Below are 15,882 nucleotides of genomic sequence, written 5' to 3'. Positions count from 1 at the left end.
CAAGCCCACCTCAAACGGCTCGCCGGGTTGCTAATAGATTGCTAAATCTTAATAACGGCTCTCAACGGAGACTTACGAGGAGATTTAGGGAGTAACTGCCATGCTTTCGGGAAAATTATAAAATATGCAATTAGCAGGGAGAGGATTTAGACAACTTCTTTCAACCACCTTTCATCAAAAATTTTAATTCTGATAAAAAAAGAAAATATTACTTAGATACAACTCAAACAACCTGCTTCGTTGCCTGGTGGGGTTTTATAAAGCCTGTGCTACAGGGCGCAGGAGTCAGCTGATGCAAGCAAAAGCCAGAGCTTCTTCTGCTGTTTAGAGCTGCACATGCCAAAAGGATTATTTAAGAAAATAAACAATTGCATCCTCCCTGTATGCACTTTATCACCTCCCTCTGCCCGAGGCGTGGTGTTTGCAGGAGTGCTGGGAAAGCCAGAGCTATCCATAGGGATTAGCGGTTCCAGACTGCCCACGGCCTCGGGACCGCACGGTGGGAAGCCGCTCAGCATCCTCCCACCGAGCCATGAGGATCTGGGGATGCTGGTAGGTGACCCCAGTCCCCTCTCCGCCGTAGCGTGCCCCAGCAACCCAGAAGGGCTCCCAGCAGCTGGCAGACACAAAGCAGCACTCCGGGGGACACCGCACACCCTGGGAATCGAGAGGAGGGAGAGAAGGAGGTATTTTTGAGAAGAGTCACTATCCTGTTTGCATCACTTGAACACCAGCCCCAAAGATGGGGGTCTCTCCTGCAACGTTTCAAGCTTCAGTTCAGGGCTCCTGCTCCACTCCCCCAGTGTCTAACCAAGCCCATCAGCGAGTCAACCTCTCAGCAGGGCATCCAAACCAGATTCCTCCTGAAGGAGCTCAGCTGGAAGCCGACAGTCAAACACAAATCATAGGAGATAAAGATGAGGCTAGCGAAGCTGTTCTGCCAGGAACATCCTTCCGAGCTGGCAGCTCACTATCTGCGTTCGCTTCCCACCTCGGGCAGGACCAGGCTGCAGTAATAAATAACCGCATCGTCGCCACCGATGCGGGCACGCACGCTCTGCTGCACGCACGGCAGGGCAAAGTGCTGCTGCTGCAGTACAGCCTTCCTCGTGCCACGGAGAAATTCAGGCACAGAACGTATTTCTGTCAAATATTTTGGTGTAACTCAACCTTCCTGTACTTTCAGCTTTGTATAAAGCCCACTTACTGCGAGAAGCAGCAGTTCTGAATAGAAGGCATTAGGGATAATGGGTATTTTCTTACATTGTCCAAATGCAAAAAGCCCATTTACACACATCAATATGCCCATGGAAAGTCAGCGGAGGCTTGGCATTTTGCTACAAACTTGCCTTTGAGGAGTTAGGAACAGGTACGATTTGAAGGCATCAGACCAGGGCTAAAAAAATCCATGGATGCAACTAAGGACCCAACATCATTTATGACTTGAAGCTGTTGGAGCATTACGTAGAGACAGCAGAATTATGTTTGCAGCCCACAGCACTGCCCAAATTCTTCGCCCAAGTTCGGGCAAGCCTCCCTTCTTGCCTCCTCCCCTCTCCGTCGGTGCCCTTCTCCCATGAAGGGGTCCTGCCCCAGCACAACAGCTCCCGCCCGCCTCCCGGGGAGGCTCCTCTTCACCTGCCCTCACGAATTTCTGGGAATCCATCACAGCACCATGTACAGAACCCAGCCGGCACCTGATAAAAGTTGCAAGCCTGGATAAAAATTAGCAAGCCTGGGTAAAAATTAATGGAGTTAGAGTTCAACAGGAGAGGTGAGCCTGTGCTCTGCAGCCACTGTTGACAAGGAGCCACTCTAAGTGGGCTACTTCTAGGGCAGCTGCAAAACACAGTGTTTAATTATATCCCTCATATGGAAAACAAGTGTCCATGCTACCTGCTGGCCCCATTTCCAGAAAAAAATAGTGGCAGGAAAAAAAAAAAACACAACACCATTTGATATACTCTAGTTTCAGAAAGCACCTGAACCAGAACTAGCTAACTAAAAGAAACTCTTTTCATGTTTGCTGAAGATACCTTCAAGCCACAAAGTAAACACAAATAACTCATAGAAAAAAGATCTAATAAAAACCACAGGCATTTAAAAAAAGTCATCTGCTAAAACCGGAGATAATTATACAGTACAAGTACGAAGCTCAAACATTTGAATGAAATCACAGCTTATATTAAATATATGCAGAAGAAAGATTAAATCACATTACTTAGCTTAGATCTCATGAATAGTTTAAAGTCTAATCACTCCTGTATTGTTCCACTTATCTTAAAAGTAGTAGAGAAGACGACCTCATTTACAAAAAAAGCCAGCAAAAATAACACCACCTCCCAACACAGCCTGTTCTAGCTCCTGTTTCATTTAGCCTCAGAAGAACCAAGAAAAACACATCCACAATTTTAAAAAGCCTCCGTAAATTTACCATAACCTCCCCAAACCGTCTGGCAGTCTCGGAAAGTTGCTCAGCACACCGACCTCATTGCCCAACCGATATATTTTTTAATTGAAATTTTTCTTGCCAATTTTTCTATTACTCTTTGTCCTTAGTCATTTCTATGCAAGTACAAGCAATGATTTGAGAAAACCTTTAATAATTTAGCAGCTCAGACTATGCTTACCCACACCGACCACATTTTTAGGTAGATCTCCTGATTTATAAAGAGAACTCCATTGATCGGGATCAACTCCACCGCTCTCCCCTTCGCCTGTGGCAAAGGGTCAATAACATGCACAGTCCATGGGGGAAAAAAAAAAAAAATCAACATTGCATTTAAAATCCCAAGAGCCCATAGGTCCAAGAGGCTGACGGTGAGCACAGCTCTGAGCTCATTTCCCACCGGAGGGGACTTTTGCTGCTCAACCCTAAGCAGAAGAGGGAAAGCAAAAGGTTGAAATTTAAACCAGTATCCCTTCTCCTCCGTTGAGGCTGAAGCTCCTACTGATATTTCAAGCAGAGCGAGAACAGTATCACCAAGCAGTGACCGCCGGGGGCAAGCCGGCCCGGCCAAGGCGAGGGGGGCTGCAGGGGGTAACCACAAGAGCCCCCAGATCAAGCAGGACAACAAGCAAGAGCAAAAGAGAAGCCATGGGAAAAGGACCAATACTTTTTTTTTTTCTTTAACCATGGTCAACACATGATGGGGCTCAATGTCCAGTCCCTGGCCCCTGTTGGGGATGACAAAGCGGTGGATGATGTGCTCTAGCACAGCATCATCGACCCCAATCGCACCATCCTTAATGCAAGTCGAGGTGCGTCCAGCGACACAAGGGGCCCCGGCCAGAGCCCGTCCCCGTGTCCCAAGGACGTGCTGCCTCACCACATGGGCTTGCAGGAAGGTCACCTTCACCAAGGACAACGGACTGGAGAACAGCAGGGCCCAACCAGGCCGAGTCGCCTGGAAAAGCTGACTTAGCCAATAAAGCCACCGATAAAAGCAGAGACACGGCGGGGCAGGGAGAACAGGGGAAAGGGCTACCTGAAAGATTTAAGAAGGGTGGAGAGAGGAAATACAAGGGTTTTTTTCCCCAGATAATAAATTTACAGGAGGGTCCAGCACTCTCACAGACTCGGGGAACGCTGCACACAGGGGTGACAGCTAAAAAGAGCTTTTTTGCTGTGGGGTTTGGTTTGGTTGGTTGTTTTTCCATCTGAAGGCAGTCTAGCCACAGATCACGCAGTACTGCATCTTCCCAGCAAACATGCCACATCGTCCCTAATCACAGCTTCAGTCCAGCAGCGCTTTGCAGAAAATCAGGTTCACATATGATGCAGAAAGCCAAACCCAGGCCGAAGCCAGCAGATACCAATTGGGATAGCATTACTTCAGTGCTGCTGTTTTGGGGAAAATCTGTTGCTCCTGTTCAAACATAACCACCGACCTTTGGAAGTTTTCAGGATCTCAGCTCTTTTTCCCTGCCCTGTTGGCAGCCGGGGTTATGAAACCATCGCTCCTCTTGAAATGCAGGCAGCATATTTTTTTATTTTTGGCAGTCCAAAAGAAAAGTTCGACCAGCATGCTGCCAGCATATCAAATACAGGCTCATAGGAACACTTCAGACTCGAGAACAGAAAAAGGACTTTGAATAAGAGCCCAAATGCTTTGCAGAGGTCACAAAGCAAATACAACGAGGTCTTCCCGTCTTCAAACCTCTTCCTCCCTCCTTTCCCCAGCTCAAGCTGTGCACATATGTCTGCTCATTGGCAGCTATTTTAGCAGGGCAGCAAGCTCTTCAGAGCAGTGATTTGCCCTGGCAAAAACTAAAGTTAGACCAAACTGGAAAAAAAAACCTTCGAGTTTGCAATTGTCAATGCTTGCATCAGCCACCAAAGCTGTAATTTGTTGGTTTTTCCGTTGTTTTCTGGTCCTCAGAAAGCCTGAGCTCTTCAGTTACGGAAACAAACAAAAAAAAAACATAAATACTATGTTATGCATCCCAGCTTGGCCAGACATTACTCTGACCTCTGCCACCTAAAGACATTTTGCCCCTTTCTAAGTTTTCCCAGCATTTCAGAGGCGGGCTGCCAGCTGACCAGCAAGGAGCCCATTTCCCAGAGCAGTTTTTCCCCTTTCCTCCCAGGAAGCAAGCCTGGAGGCAGCGGCTGCAGACCCCCTGCCAGGGTGTACATCACCAGCAACCCAGCAGCAAGGGCTGGTACCCAGGCCTGCCCAGCCCGCTTCCCCCCAGTCAAGGTTATCCCCCAGGGAAGCTGTCCTATTTCCCACACAACAGCCACCAGGAGGGATGGGAGGGCAGGTCCAGGCCGCAGGGGGTGGCCGAGTCCCACAGCGGCACCGCGGGGTGGCCGAGCCCTACACCAGCATCGTGGGGTGCCCTCAGCCCCTGCAATGGGCACCCGAGGTCCAAGCTCCCAGCCCCCCCACACTGCTCACTCACGCTGGTTCAGATTAAGTTTTTCCACTCCAAAAAAATAAAAGCTGTGGCTTTTTAAACCTCCCCTTGCTGTACTGCAGAGAAATGTTTCCACAGAAGTAGCAGGAGATAAAAGGGGGAAGAGAGGGAGAAATCACCTACTTCACCCCTTGCTCCACAGCCAAAATCAGCTCCACACGCCCCAGACCCCATTCGGAGTATTTTCTTCTCCAGACACTACAGTAACCAACAGATTTATCCTTGGGGCTGCAGGCACAGTTACACTAGGATACTGGATCAGTGCAATCCACCCAGTCAGGAGAGAAACCCTCAACATGTGGCCTAGAATAGTTTATCTTCAGGAAATCCTTTTGGCTTCTGTTGCCGCCAGGCTGGGTAAAGCAGCCGCAGCAAAGCACTCACTGCCCGGGACACACTGAGCACAGCAGCAGAGTTTTCCAGCGGGAGGGAATTCCGCTTATCCACAGAGACCTGGAGATGAGGTCTGAAGTGGCCCTGGGATGCCAGGCTCGGTGTACGAGGGGTTTCGGTGTGGTCCATCCCAGCACCATCAGCTGCAGAAGCGAGCCCATCCTGTGCGGGAGAACAGGGCAGCGTCCCAGGAGATGACTCACGGCCATTCCCATCCCATCCCACCGCCTTCCCTAGACGAGCACTGAGATACGGGCGTTCCTGCTCTCACAGTTACCAAGACAATCGACTTCACCCAAGGTTTCCTCTCTCTGCACATCTGATCTTCCCACCCTGCACTTACCGGAATGGTACATGTCAAGTGGAAAGTCCCACTTCCATCCATGCAACTGCACTAGAAGAAACCGCCCTGCGGAAATCATGCACTCCACGATATTAATTTGGCTGATACAAGTTCAACAGCCCTCTGGCCATTGCAACTAATTTTACTGCGTCCCCTCCCTGAGCAAACATTTATAAGAAAAGGTGAGCTGGAAGGAAGAAAAAAAAAAACAAACCACAAAACACCGCCACCTTCCACAACTCAGAGTCAACAAAACCAGCATGCAGAACACCACCCTGCAAGCCAAATAAAAAAAAAAACAAACCAACCAACCAATATTGCATTTTAAGCTTGGCTTTGCAGTGCCTGTAAGAGCAGGGCTGATGCCAAGCAGGTGCCCCTGGCACAGCCTGAGCCCACCCAGCCCCGAGCAGCGCTCAGGACCTCACATCACCCCTGGTCCCAACAGGCAGCAGCCGTTTGGTTTTGTGCGAACGCTGGGGAGGAATTACACAGAAATCTTAATAAAAGATGGCGGGGCTGCTCATGAATTGGATTTTTTTTTTTCCCCCTACATTTAATTGCCTGGCAGTGGGATTCCTGCCTGCCCCTTTTTAAGCCAATTGAGACTCAGGCGATGGAGCACAGCGTCACTGCAGTCTAGCGGTACTTAATTTTTATTACTGCTGAAAAGATCTTGGATTGCAATACCAAAGAAATGCTTCAGATTGTCTAGTCTTGCCTGTTGCACATTTTACTCAGCTTTTCTAGATCCTGTACTGTACAAGAAAAATAAGATCCTTCTGTTTTGCAAATCAGTGCATTTGCCACATTCTTGCAAACAAATTACATCTACCAAGTATTTTTCACTTTAGTAGTCTTACAAAATCTTATTAAGGTGTACAGCATACTTTACAATAGGCCAGATGTAAAGACCGCTTGCTGACCATTTGAAAATACACAGCTAGAAATTACCAAGCCCTCCACATACCACCCTACGAGAGCAAGGCTGGGGCCAGCCCAAGGGCCCTTTCACCTATAGGTCCTGCAAAATTCAGCTGAAATCCCAGAACAAAAAGCCCACAGCAAAGCATTGCTCATCCAAGGCCACGAAAGAGGCTAAGAGGAATCTTGTTCAAGTTGCGAACAAAAATAACGAGGTCGATTTGCTCCCGAAATACCCGGCTACGATAGCCTCGCAGGTGCTTACCCCTCCTTTCTGCTGCAGGAGGAAAACAAAAAGCCCTTTACAAACAGCCGGATCAAAAATAAGTGCATTAAGCTTTCATTAAGGAGAACAGGACAAATGCCTCTAAACTACAAACACTATCAGTTACGGCTGGATGTCAAGAGCAGACATGCTTTTAGACTAAATTGGCTTCGGCTGGAATTCCATCTCAAACAAAATGACTGAAGTTTTGGGAAAAAATGACTGGAGTCAGCACGATGCAACAGGTGCCCGAGAGAGAGATGGACTAAAAAAAGATTTTTACAGAGTGTTGGTTCTGAGCAGCATCCATGGCAGTGAGCATCCCTATGAGAGCATGAAAAACGATGGAGAGGAGGGAAAGCAGAACCCAGGACTGCTTCCCTTCCACCAGTGAGCCCCCCGCTAGTGCGTGGCCGGCTCCTCTCCCCACCCAGCCGCTGCGGGTGTGCGGCTCGATACCCAAATGCACTTTACAGCCATCAAAGCGGCGCCTTGTGCCAGCCACCGGCTGGCAGCTCCCCGGATTTTGGCTAAGCCCGAGAGAGAGCCCAGAAGCAAAAATAAATATATTTAATGCATCTATAGATATTGCATACATGCATATTTAATGTGTATATATTGCATACATGTATATTTAATGCACATATATATATATATTGAAGTCATTGCAGCCTCTGGGCAGAACAGGCTTTTCCTGACCCAGCAGCTGTGCCACTGCCAGGCAGGAGCCAGGCAAGGGCAGGGGCCAGAGGACACCTTTTAAAACAGTAGTTTCACCATTTCCCCAGGCTACAAGTTAGTAAACTAAGCTTTAAAATAGCTTGCCACTTACTGCCCATCCCCTGCGGCCTACAGGCAGTACCGGCACTGCTCTCCTACCGCAAAAGGGTGATGGCAATCCACGTACCAGCTCCACGCACAAGTCTTGGGAGTCAAGTTTATTACAAAAAGCAAGAACTAACCACCCAAATCAAATGTTAACCACTTCAGGCAAACACCAGCGAACAACCCGTTGGTTGGATGTTGGATAATTCAAAGCAATTCAGCAGAGCGCAGTGCGATGTTACACCGAAAGCAGCCAGGGCTGCCTTGCGGTCGTAGAGCCAGCCTGCGGAAAGGGCGCAGGGAGTCACAGGAGAGCAAAACTACAGGGGAGAGATTATTCCATAATTAAAAAAAAAAAAAAAATAGAAATGGCCTACAATCATCAGCAACATGAGCAGCAGTGTTCTTATTACCCATTTCCAACGAGCAGGGCACACTTTCCAACTGGCACGGTGTCCCTAAAGGCAAGACGCGGTCTGAGCACAGCACCCTTCGCTGATGCGTCCTTCACACGGCGCTCGCTGTAACCACCACCCAGCGGCGTGAGGCTCCTGAGCGGCAGCGGTTCATCACCCGCGGGCAGCAAACGGCCACAGCCCCGCGCCCCGAGCTGCCGGGGATCAGCCCCGCCTGCAGCCCAGCATCTGCACCGTCCCCACAGGTTAGAGAAAGCTGCAAATCTCAATAGGGAAAACATTAAAAAACCACTGAGCCTCAATATCGCTTGGCAATTAAAATAGGAAAAAAAATGAAGACGCTGTCTACTTGCAACAGATGAGGGAGACGGGGGGCAGAGGCTGAAGGTGAGCGGCAGGGTTCTCCCGGTGCCCACGCAGGGGTAGGCATCACCTGCAGAGCTCAAAGCCCAGGTCTGGGTGCAGACCCGCTGGCTGGGGAGAGCACAGGCAGGCGAAGTCCGCAGCACCCTGTGTATAGCACTGGCAAAACCTGCTCAGCAAAAACCAGCCCATCCTTCCCAACACCAGACCTCAGAGCAAGCACGTAAATATTTCTGAGATGAGCAACGAGAAGCAGATTTCAGTCTAAACCCGTAGGCAAGGTATTTTGTCAGATCACCTCAGGACAGCCTGTCCTGACGGAGGGCAAGAGCTGCAGCCCGCTCCCCACCGTAACCCAACCCACTCCCCAGGGCAGGGCTCGGCAGGGGACCTGGGGGACACTTTTGGGCAGAAGGCCACCGAAGTGACCAGCCCAGCCGCGCAGGAGAGCCTCCGCACGGGCCTCTGGCCGCAGCGCCCGCTTCCTACACACAACTAAATACAGGAAACCCCCTTGAAAAATCCCCCGAGCAAACATTTTTGGGGAAAGGCAAACAGGTTAACAGTGCACTCAGTCACTCCGTGTCCAAGTTTCCTGGAAAATTCACGCTTCCCAGATACCCCAGCTGGGCTGAACAGCTCGGTGACGCCCTCACCCCTGCGATGCCAGCTCCTCCAGCGAGCAGATCTCGGCCGCAGGTATCACAAGGGATGTCCTTCTGCTTGGCCACCCCTGCGTTTGCTCAGCAAGGATGGTGGGTTGAAGTCCCCCAAGGGGACACAGAGTCCCACGCTCTGAGGAATTAGCAGCCAAAGGCTGTTTTATCTGTTGCACACTGTTGCAGATAAGAGATTCAAGCGTGGGTACTGTAGGAGGAAGATGGTCACAGGGACCCAACCTGCATTGCTAAAAACATGGTCACTGGCAGAACAACTCAGTTTGGTGTGAGGGTTTCTTCTGGCTGAGAGGCTCTGGTAACGCTCTCCATCAGCTTCGCTTTTAACTAACACTTCAAAAAAAAATCTCTCCGCTAGAGAGGACATCAACTGTTACAGCCAGAAAGCAGCAGTTTTAATCGGAAAGGAAGTGCATAAACCAAAGGCAACGCTGAAAAGCCTGCTATTAATAGATGGCCTGTTTGCTTTTACAGTTTTTATTGTTAAAAGCAAATTGCCATGCCTTCAGCTGCAACTCAGTCAGTTCAGCTCCGAACCTTTCCCACACAGCCCAGACAATCATTATTATTCTTAGCAAAATACCAACTGGAGACAAAAAACGGTTTTGAGTGAGGAATAAAATACAGCCTCGAGATGCATGTTATTCTCCACAGAAAAGTTTCTGCACACCACGGGTTTAAGTGGCAGCACCATTTATCATTAACATTTGACCGGTGCTTTCCAGTCCCTCCTCACAGTGATTTCTAACCTCTCCAAACTTTAACTGCATGCATGAATGCGCAGCTGCTTGTCCGAGGGTGGCTTTTTTTTTGTTTTGTTTGATTTTTATTTAGTTTTAGCCAAATGGTTGAGCTATTTCTGGGAATAAGGCTAGGGTTAGGAGACTGCTTTGCAATGTTAAAGAGAAACGGTTACAGGAATTTCAGAAACTCCTCTGTCCCCATTTTCTAGGGTAGGGGCATCGAAAAGGGATTTCAGCCCCGGGGAAGAGCCTTTCACAGCTCCAGGTTCCCAATTTGAGCCTCCGCCGTCTTCTCTGTGGTCAAGCACGGGCTGCCCTGCGGCTGCTATAGGGGAACTGGCCCTGAGCACACGAAACGCCATATCACGTTAGATACACGTTACAAAATAAATTCCAGCAACTTTCATGAAAAATTAAAGTCGCCTCATTAAAATCCACGCTCTTTTGAAGTGTGGGATTTCTCCAAGCTGAGCTGCCACCCAGTGTCATGGAGACACCCCAGCCCCAACCTGTGCTGCTTGGGGATTTTTGTCATATTAATGAAAGATTAATGAAAGCAAAACGCTTCTTGCAGAAGCTGGCAGTCAGGTACAAGGTATTTGACATGCAACTTCACTCCCAAGGTGTTAGCATGGCTGGATTGGGGGGGGGAAAAAAAAGCAATTCTCAAGGCTTCCTCCTCCTACCTATGCTCTTCTTTCTTATGAGAATAGGAACTGCAGTCACACGCTGTAATGTTTGGTTCACACTCTCGAAAAAAAAAAAAAGCAAGTGTGAAAGAAAGTCGCAGATGTGCTCTGTATCCCAAAATAGACTTTATTACACATTTGCTGCAAAAACCAAAGACGGGAGTGTAAATCAGCATCCTCCACCCCAGACATCTCCCACTACACGTACTCCAGCATGCCCCTGAGCCGGGCAGGGTCCGGGCGGGCAGCAGCCCGCGGTGCCCAGGGGCTCTCCCCATCCGACCCTGCCTCTCCTCACCTACTCCCCATTGCCAACCGCAGGCATGGGGAATTTATTTCCCTTCTAAAGAGTGACTTCGGGCCATTTCTCATTTTCTGACATTTGAATAGGTTTCAATGGGGGTATTTTCCTGCAGAGCACCAGGTACGACCTACCCCACAGGGCTCAGCATCACCACCCGCCCCACTCCTTCCCAGGCTCGAATCGTCTCCCCAGTGTCCAGCACACACCTCTCGAGTCAACACATGCCTTCTCCAAGGCCTTCCTCTTGCCTCTGGTCTTCCCCAAAGGGACCAGGCAGGGCTTTGGGGACACGAGGGGACAAAGTGCCACACTCTGGTTCTGCTGATGCGGACGGCTCTGAGCATCCCAACCCAGACCCCCCTCCTCGGCAGCACCAGCCTTGCCCCCCGAGGTGTCTGGGGTTGGAGGCACCAGGGTCAGACGACCTTCAGAAAAATCCAAAGAGGCTTTTGCAAAACTACAGCAGAGCCCAAATGGAGCCCCGAACCTCACACCAGGCACCATTCGTGTGCACGTGAGCCCCCACCAGCAGGGTCAGGCTCCATCCCCCCGCCGCTTTGGGAAGGGTAGGGATTTGGCAAGGAAGTTTGTGGCACTCGCAAGGACTTTAAGGGGGGAAACCTTCCCTACTGTCCACAGAACACCAGTGGCACAGTGGGTGCAGGCGGGGGATGCCAAGCAAGCGGCGAAGCAGCGCCTGGGAAGCCTGGCTGGGGCAGCCCCCACAGGGGTGACAAGCCACAGGTGACACTAAAGCCCGGCTCGAGCGCCCGTCCCCTGCAACCCTGCCTCATGGCGCTTTGCAGGCAATTTAATTAAAGTGAGGCCCAGCGGAAAAGCTCCACGCGAAAGCAGCACCAAGCATGCAAATTAACAGTAATGGTCGGTTATGAAGGCAGCTCCTCGGCTTTAGGGCTGCACAAATCAAACCTCCTTCACTTCCCTTAATGTCCCTCCGCTGAGCTGTGGGCGAGCCCGAGGCATTCCAGCGGGGACACCAAGGGACAGGTCCTGACCCCGGGGGAGCTGACAACTCCTGGGGAGAGGAGGGCAGCGGAGGGTGAGGGACCCCACGCAGCCCCACAACCAACCTGGGGGTACCCCCATTGCTGGCAGCCACACAGCAGGGCAGGGACCCCAGGAGAAGCCCAGTAAGGGACCATCCTTACCAGCCTACAGCAAGGCAAAGGCGCTGAGGCACGACCCAGGAAGAAGCACTGCACCCGTGCCCATGAAGCACCTTTTTTCCCCCTCAACATCAAGCAAATGTTCTCGAGTGCCAGCAGCTCAGGACCAGCCCAGCACTTGCCAAGCAGCAGGGATTTACCAGGGCGCACACTGCAAAGAGGATCAGGCCCCAAGGTATTTAATTAAAAGGGAATAACACAACTAAGGTCCTGTTGTTAGACACTGCACAAACACACAAAGTGAAGAATTTTACTCCCGATTAAGGACTGTTTGTTATTTTCTTACCCTGGATTTTACACAAAAATAGGAAAATACCAGAGCGAGGACCTGCGCTAACCGCAGAGGCAAGAGACCCAGGCGGCAATGCCATGATGGGTGAGCACTGGCCTGCGGCTCAGCCAGCACCGGGCACCCCGAGAGGAAGGGGAGCACCCCGGGGTGCTTCCCCCGCCCAGCCTCCCTGCGCTGTGAGCAGGGTGACGGCTCCAGGGGCTCGCTTCCAGACCGGCCTTAAATAAAAGCAAACCAGGGGGGCAAACTGAAAACAACGGGGGCAGCAGTAACTTCTCTTTCTGGATTTCTTACTTAGTTCTCGCAACAGCCCAAATTGGCACCGGCCCCACGGCATCGCAGAGCTGTGGTGCGTAGCTGTGGCCCAGACGTACGGCTGTCTGCACGCTTCAGAAGAATCCAGGAAAAGTAATTAAGGAAAAAAAGCACATTGATGCACGACACAGGGACCAACAATTCCAACTCCCAGGCATCTGCCAAGCGAGTTTGGAAGTGGGCAGCGCTCACCCTGCTCCTGCAAGGAGCCCAGCACCAGGAGCCGGACCCAAACCCTCCCCTGGCCACCAACACATTTCCCTGTTCGACTCCCGCATCCTCCCCACAACAGCCGTACAAGCAGCGTGAGACTCAGCAGCGTGAGACTCAGTAAGACTCCGATGCCAGACTCTGTTTCCAAAACAGAATTAAAGTTATATTTCAAGTTGACAGTATCTCCTAAAAGTGGATTAACCATGGCAATTCAATCTTGCCTCCCCACAGCGATCCCAGCCTGACTCCCCTTTCGGCAGGGATGATTTCAGCGGTGTAAATTGAAGTTCAGAATCCTATTTGTTTCTGCAGAGAGCATCAGTCTGTACCCTGGGGTAGCAGAGCAGACCCACATACACCACTCTGCCCCTCTTGCTCTTTTTACCAGCCTGTTTTGTACCCTATCCAGGACAAAAAAGTTTATGGGAGGGAGAAACGGAGCCACGTAACAGTCATGTTGATAGGGCAAGGCACATTCATCACACCTAAGCAGTGAAATACATCTGAAAACAGGATTTTTAATATCTGTTGGTATTTATGAGCCTCTGGCAAAGACCACACAGTGGAGAGGTGACCGCATTTGTCTGAGTAGCCCTACGGGATCTTAAGTGTCAGATAATCCGCAGCCTTTAATAACTGCAGTGACTTCTCTGCAATGCCACTGCCACAAGATGAGCATCGCTTGAAGCCCCGTGCCACCCACACGGGACCGAGGGCAAGGCGGCAAACCTTGGGGATACCTCTGTGGAGATGGCCATGGGCTGTCCTCTCCTCCCACGGAGCAAGAGGGGGGACCAACCCAAACCCAGCCAGCTCCTGGGAGACCCGCAGGGCTGGGGACGGGGCAGAGCCGCAGCAGCGCGGCGGGTGGCAGGAGCTGCTATCTGCCCAAGGTCGGCGGGACACGCGCCACCTCCACCAGCCTGATAACACACACAGCTCGCTGCCGCTCAAACGCTGCTTGCAAAGCCAGTAGCTGGAAAAAGCATCCAACGCCCCTCAGCCACACCACAGTCACCCTGGTGCGCTCCAGAGTCCCCAGGCAGAGTCATTCGTCTAAACAGAAAATGACCTCTAACCCTCCAAATATGTGGTGCAACAGTTCAGCACTGAACCAAGCACTTAGAAATACCTGGGTTCAGTGTTCAGGAGTGTTTCTTCTCCACTCTAGTGGACATCATGCCCCAGCAGTGCTGCATGTCCCCTGCTTGTGCCGAGGGACCGCGAGAGGTGGCACGGAGCCGGTGCGGGACCACAGGGCAGCGCAGGGATCGCGATTCACGTGTGAAGATGCTGGAGCCGGAGCCTGGCCAGGCACCTCCATGGGATCCCACAGCGCCGGTACCTGCTCACGGGAGGCGGACACCTACTTTTAGCCAAACTCGCAGCTCCAGAAGAGATGCTTCATACCCCAAATGCCTCCTGATACACCTTACAAAAAGCCTCCTGATATACCTTAGGAAAACCCTCCTGCAAGGGAGGGTAGGAAGCACGTAATGCCAGGCAGAGCTAAATTCAAAGTCAGAAACTCAGGGCACTGAGATTAGATCTGATACATTTGTCCCCAGGGCTGCAAAACAATAGTTGCAGTAGGTGTGTTCTCTGCAAGGCTAACCCAAAGCCTTCAACAGCAATCCAACCTAAAATGCATAGACAGGAAAACGGACCATTTTTTTTCCCCCAGACCTGCTGCAGAGCTACCTCCAGACTTGAGAAGGAAATCAGAGTCCCTTGTGCTGAAAGCCTGGGAATCCGGCACAAACAGCACGCTGAAAACCAAAAGCGAATAGGAAAATAAACCTCTCGGAGGTCCCGGCCTTGCGGGCAGCCGCAGGCAGAGCCCCTTATCCTGGCAGGTAACCGGGTGCCCCGGGAACCGGCTCCCGAACCTCCGAGGGCGCGTACGCGGGACCAACAGCATATGCCCGCTCTTTAAACTCGAGGAACTTTGTTAACTACGCACTGCGCAATGAATGACACTGCTAAATAAACAGAAGCTCCCGAAATGATGTTAAAACACTGGCTTTACCACACTTGCTGTGGAAGAGGAAAGAATGAGTAATTACAGAGTTCAGGCCAAGCAATGAGGTCACGGTGAAATCTGTAAGTAGCTTATGTGGCACCGGGAGGGTTTTTAACGTATTTGGGGAGACGAAGCGGGTGGGAAAGCGGCGGCAGCACCCCGACAGCTGCCCTGCACCTTGCCTGGCCTGTAACCGCGCGATTTTGGGTGCGTGCTGCCAGGGACCAGACGTCCCCCTCCTCCAGGGGTGGGGGTGGGGGGGGGGGGACAAAAACAGAACAAAAAAAAAAAACCAAAATAAGGTTGGGGCTCCGAGAGCAAAGGCAACTTCTCGTGGGAGCCGCAGCGCGGGCAGGGCCCTACCCGAGGGGTTTCGCAAGGGAGGCGGCAGCCGCCGCCGCGGCTCGGAGCCGGGCGGGAGCGCAGCGGCCGCGACCCCCGCCGCCGGGATGCGCCCCGCGTCCCCCCCGCACCGACCCCCGCCCTGCAACAAACAAATCCGATAAAAGGGGGGGGGCGGAAAAAAAAAAATAATAACAGCAGCGAACTTTCCCCCCGCCCCGGCCCCGCACTCACCAGGCGGCTCAGGCTGCGGCGGAGCATCGCGGCGGCGCCCGGCCCCGCCGCCCTCACCGCCGCATCGCCCGGCTGGGCAGGGCTCGGCTCCTCGGCTGCCCGCCGGGCCCCGCCGCCCGCCTCGGCTGGGCTCGGCCCGGCCCGGCCGCGCTCGGCTGGCGGCGCTTCCCCCGCGCCCCCGCTTTTGTCCCGCCGCCGCCCGGGAGGCGGGCAGGGCCTGCCCCGGGGCAGGCTGGGAGCTGTAGTGCCGCGCCGGGGCCGGCGGGGGGAGCCCGCCGCGCCCGCCCGCGCGGGGAGCGGCCGCCCCGGGCAGAGGCCCTGCGGGGCCGGGGGCGGCCGGGCCGGTGCGGGGGAAGGGCTGGAGAGGAGCATCACCCCTGCGGCCCCAGAGCCCGCGGGCGAGACCCCTCC

At 52.3% G+C, this 15,882-nt stretch overlaps 1 protein-coding gene across 2 annotated transcripts in view; it reads right to left on the bottom strand.

Moving 5' to 3' along the window:
• The window catches only part of ATP11C (ATPase phospholipid transporting 11C (ATP11C blood group)), a 58,810-nt gene extending 43,219 nt beyond the window's left edge, over positions 1 to 15,591 (bottom strand). For both annotated transcript variants that reach the window (XM_082322930.1, XM_082322931.1), the window contains exon 1: positions 15,472 to 15,591. In XM_082322930.1, the coding sequence (XP_082179056.1) occupies positions 15,472 to 15,498 (27 nt within the window). In that variant the 5' untranslated portion in view covers positions 15,499 to 15,591. The remainder of the gene's footprint in view (positions 1 to 15,471) is intronic.
• Between the last annotated feature and the right edge of the window lie 291 nt (positions 15,592 to 15,882).

The sequence above is a fragment of the Platalea leucorodia genome, assembly GCF_965183815.1.
Source record: "Platalea leucorodia genome assembly, chromosome: 10".
NCBI lineage: Eukaryota > Metazoa > Chordata > Aves > Pelecaniformes > Threskiornithidae > Platalea > Platalea leucorodia.
This window is presented reverse-complemented; position numbering and strand designations above follow the sequence as displayed.